This window comes from Galeopterus variegatus, unplaced genomic scaffold (genome assembly GCF_000696425.1).
Source record: "Galeopterus variegatus unplaced genomic scaffold, G_variegatus-3.0.2 Scaffold6000, whole genome shotgun sequence".
NCBI classification, from domain to species: domain Eukaryota; kingdom Metazoa; phylum Chordata; class Mammalia; order Dermoptera; family Cynocephalidae; genus Galeopterus; species Galeopterus variegatus.
The window spans coordinates 19,565-24,255 of NW_007732111.1; the positions used below are offsets into that span (position 1 = coordinate 19,565).

Genomic DNA, 4,691 nt, shown 5'->3' on the forward strand with positions numbered 1-4,691 from the left:
ATGTCCTTGTACCAGCGCTGCTGAGAAGCCCAGTGAGATGACGTGGACATCCTCGGTGACTTTGAGAAGGGAAGATTTGGTGTGCAGCGGGTCTGGGAGCCAGAGCGGCATGGGCTAAAGACTAAATGGAAAGTGAAATGAAGAGAACTCTTGTAAGTTTTGCTGTGAAAGGAAACTAATGAATCAGGACAGTAACTGCAGGGATGTGAGGTCAGGGACTTTTTAATTTCTAAGTTGGTACTGAAGTGTTACACCTCTCACTGTGTAATGGAGATGAAAAAAGGATTACTCAAAGCACCATGAATGCATTGAGGAGCCCGAAGGGTCTGTATCCCAGAGAAAGACTGGGTTACAGCACCCATTCAAAGTTAGCTTCTGTCTTTTATTGTAAAGACAGGAAGTTTCACAAGAAAATTCAGTTGATTCCATCATTACAAAGGGACACAAGGACATGGGCAGAGTTACAAAAGTTATCTATGGCTAAGCATAGCTTGACAATGGAAACTAGTAACTGGCAGTAAAATAAACAACGTGACATTCCAAAGTACAATTAGTGAAAAGCTAAGTCGGGCAAACTGACTCGTTATCTAAAGTATAACCTCTCCTTAAGCAAAAGTTACATTCTTATGAAAAAAATCTAAATACAATTATCTCTAAAGTTTCCCCCAGCAGGTAGCTTGTCCCTAGCAAACATTTTTCCCACAACTTTCCCTTCAGCAATTCTTAAAATCTCTTAACAGGATTGGTATGACAACCACCTGTTATCTCTAAAAACACTGAAGTATGCAATCCCATACCTGAGCTCCTTAGCAAACGTTTTTTCACATTTTTCCCTACAGCAATTCTTTAAATTCTCTTAACAGGATCGGTGTGTCAACCACCTGTTAGCTCTAAAATCATTAAAGTATAAGCTCCCATACCTAAGCAGCGATTAGAGTTGATTAGATGGGCTGCTGCCACGCTGTCTTTGGGCTGTGGCTCCCTACCTGAGGGCTTTTGCCGTATGCACTAAAGGATGTTTGTACATTGGTAAAAATGATCCTATAGGAGGGAGTGATTGATAATTCATGCAGGGTGGGGGGGTAGCTGAAGGGGCAAAGCCCTTGAGTAGGTGGGCTGGGAGGGTGAATGAGTTTCCTGTGGCTGCTGTAACAAACTACCAGAAACTTGGTGGCTTAAAAGAACACATTTATTCTCTTACACTTTGGAGGGCAGAAGTCCATAATCAGTTTCAGTGGACTAAAGTCAAATTGTCAGGAGGGCCAAAGGTCCCTCAGGAGGCTGGAAGGGAGAATCCAGTTCCTGGCCTTTTCCAGCTTCTAGAACTGCATTCCTCAGCTCATGGCCCTTCCTCCGTCTTCCAAACCAGCAGTGTGGCATCTTCAAATCTCTCTGCTTCTGTCGCATGGCCTCCTCCTCTGTAGTCAAATTTCTTTGCCTCTCTCTCTGAGGACAGCATGATGGCATTTAGGACCCACACGGACAATCCAGGATAATCCCCAACTCAATATCCTTAATTTAAACACATCGGCAAAGTCATTTTTTGCCATATAAAGTAACAATCAGAGGTTCCAGGGATCAGGACCTGATATCTGTCCTCAGCATTGTACTCGGCAGGGGACACTGCCTCCTCCTTGGTAACCGGATGGGAGAGGGGAAGGTGCCCTGAGGAAGTGTAGAGATTGGTCGTGGAAAGATGAGGGAGTTCATGTTTTTGGCTTCACCTTTCTGAGAGAAGAGTGAGGTGAACTTGACAGCCAAGAGGGACAGAGACTGGAGGGGGGTGGGGAGAGAATGGAGGTGTCACTGGAAGTACAGAAGCGTCTCAGAGAGGGAAATCAAACTGCCTAGGGAAACGTAGTTGGTTTCAGGACAGGGGTCCTCACCCCTGAGTGAAGGCTCATTTTTACAAATGTGAACTAAACCACTGCCTGCTTGTGTGATTTTTCTCCAGCAGGGTTGGCTACGTGGTTACAGGCACAGGGGAAGCAGAAAGACGGAGCTCTCCGGCATCCGTGTGGAGACCTCGGCAAGGCAGTCAGGGAGGAAGGAGAGTCCACGTGACCTAATCGGTCAAGAGGCCCGGGAAGACACAGCAGTCGCCGGGCTGCGGGGCACTGTGTGTGAGCAGACGGTGGCGTCAGTCACTCAGAGGTCACGATGAGGGAGGCATCGTGGAGGGCTGAGCTAGCGAACTGCAAGTCTAGGAGGTGCGGCACAGTGGGACGCCTGTTCTTCAGGTTTCAGAGACAGTGCCGTTTCTGGTGGTGACAAGTGCTGGGGTTTCCCTCTGCGAGGAGTTACTGAGGGACGAAGAAGCGGATCATCCAACTGGATGCTAAAGACACCAGGAATGAGACCAGGAAACGGGTGGCCAGGAACATTGTGAGGCAGGAACCAAAGTCTTCAGTGAACAGTGAGGAGTGACCTGGAAGGATGACCCAGTGGCATCAATTTGGTGGAAGCTGAGGGTCTCACAGGAGGGATGGGGAGGCAGGGTTGAGAAGGAGCAATGGAGAGTGAAGACGAGGCCTGCTTCCCTTCCTGGCTCGCAGGGATCCCCGGTGTGAAAGAACAAGCCACCAGCGTGTGCGAGGGCTCCTACAGCTACGCTTCTGTTCAGATGAGAAAGAAGTTGGTGCTGTAAGGAGAGTGTGCTGTGGTTTGAACATCTGTCCCCTCCAAACTCATGATGAAACTTAGTCCTCAATGTGGCAATACTGAGATATGGGGCCTTTAAGAGATGATTGGTTCATGAGGGCTTGACCTTATGAATGAATCGATCCATGTATGGATTAATGGGTTAATGGATTATCATGAGAGTGTGACTGGTGCTTTATAAGAAGAGAGAGACCTGAACTGGCACAATTAGCCCCCTATGCCCTGTGCTACCTCCAGACTCTGCAGAGAGTGCCCATCAAGAAGACCCTCACCAGATGCAGCCCCTTGACCGTGAACTCCCTAGCCTCCAGAATTGTGAGAAATAAAATTTGTTTCTTTATAAATTACCCAGTTTCGGGCCAACCCTGTGGATCACTCGGGAGAGTGCGGTGCTGATAGCGCAGAGGCCACAGGTTCGGATCCTATATAGGGCTGGCAGGTGCGCTCACTGGCTGAGCGCAGTGCGGGTGACACCACGCCAAGGGTTACGATCCCCTTACCGCGCCACAAAAAAAAAAAAAAAAAAAAAAAAAAAAAAATTACCCAGTTTCAGGTATTCTGTTATCAGCAACAGAAAATGGACCAAGACATAGGGTAACTCTGATCCTTTGTTGAAATTTCCCGATAGTATAGTTTGAAGGGTTTGGGAGGTATAAGGGGTTCGAGAGCACAAGGATTAGAGTCTGGCAATAACAGACTGTTGGTGAGAATCCCTGGATTTCTCATGGTCAGTTTCTAAGGGACACGAGGCATGATGGAACCACATACAGAAGGCCCTGAATGGCAGACTAAGGAATTTGCATTTTACCCCATAGGCCAAAGCCACAGGACAGTGTGGTGTGTGGGTGCAATTTGCAGCAGCAAACTGTCATGGTCAAAGGTAGGCTTTAGGAAAATTCACTTTCCAGCCCTGTGAACAGAGGAAACAGAAAGCTACAGCAATAGGCCAGGTTTAGTATCTATTCAGGGTATGAACACTGAGAATGATGGAAAGAAATGAAGGTTGCAAGAAATTTGTTTGGTTTGCATTTGGGGACACAAGGGAAATGAGGGAGCAAGTGAGAGATGCCTCCGTGTTTCTTGTGTAAGTGGTTGGAAGAGTAGGTGTCAGAGGAAAATTGATGGTTTCGGCATTTGGCAAACTGGGGTTAAAGATTCCCAAGTGGCTGAACCTAAGGTGGGAGCAGAATAGTGACAGGTGACTCGAGGGAGCTGCTAACGTCGCCATGCCAGGAGTAACTGCCCAGGGGTTCCTGGATTGAGGATAATCAAAAACCAAGCAGGATCCCAGGAAGCAACCTGGTGATTCTCCCTAATTTAGCTTCCGATCTGCAGGGTAGGGCCGGAACCTTCCACCACCATGGGCGATAGGGTGTGTGTGCAGGTGTGAGTTGTGAGGTGCCCAGCCCAGGGCATGCCTCGCAGCCATTCCACAAGGCTGAGCTCAGCCACAGCAGGGGTCTCTCATCCATGCTTGTAACCTGGAAGAGTTAAGGCACAGTAGGACACCAGCCAGGCTTGCAGGGAGCAGCCCTTCTTGTCCAGAAGGGGCCGCTTTGACCTTCGCTCCAGCACGGGGTAAGGCAGGGCCGGGATAACAGGCAAGGGGTCACTTGGGAAGCGGGTTTCATCACACCTCCGAGCCCAGGCCCAGAATCACGGTTGAGGTCTGGCCGGAATCTGACTCACTCAGGTGCAGGCCCCACCCACGTCTGCCCATTTCCTTCATCTGCTGACAGCAGCTGTCTTCTTCCTTTGGCCCGGAATCCCGGGGTCTTTGCGTGTGCTGGGATTAGCCGGCGGCTTCAGTCGCGGCTCCCCGCCCGGCCTCCCGGTTCTTCATCAGGGTCCGTCTGGGCTCGGGGCCGAGCGTGAGCGGCCCGAGTCTGCCGCGCGATCCACGACGCGGATCCACGCGGCGCGCGCCGGCGGGGCAGAAGGGGGCGGTGTCTCGGGGGCGGGGCGAGGAGGAAGGGGGCGGCCTCTCGGGGGCGGGGCGGCGAGGAAGGGGGCGGCCTCTCGGGGGCGGG

At 50.5% G+C, this 4,691-nt stretch overlaps 1 protein-coding gene across 1 annotated transcript in view; it reads left to right on the forward strand.

Annotated features, from left to right (window-relative positions):
* The first annotated feature begins 2,512 nt into the window (after window positions 1-2,512).
* Window positions 2,513-4,691, forward strand: part of TXNDC5 (thioredoxin domain containing 5 (endoplasmic reticulum)) — a 35,420-nt gene continuing 33,241 nt past the window's right edge. Inside the window, exons 1-2 of the mRNA XM_008590330.1 lie at window positions 2,513-2,643; window positions 3,477-3,541. Of these exons, the coding sequence (XP_008588552.1) occupies window positions 2,513-2,643; window positions 3,477-3,541 (196 nt within the window). The remainder of the gene's footprint in view (window positions 2,644-3,476; window positions 3,542-4,691) is intronic.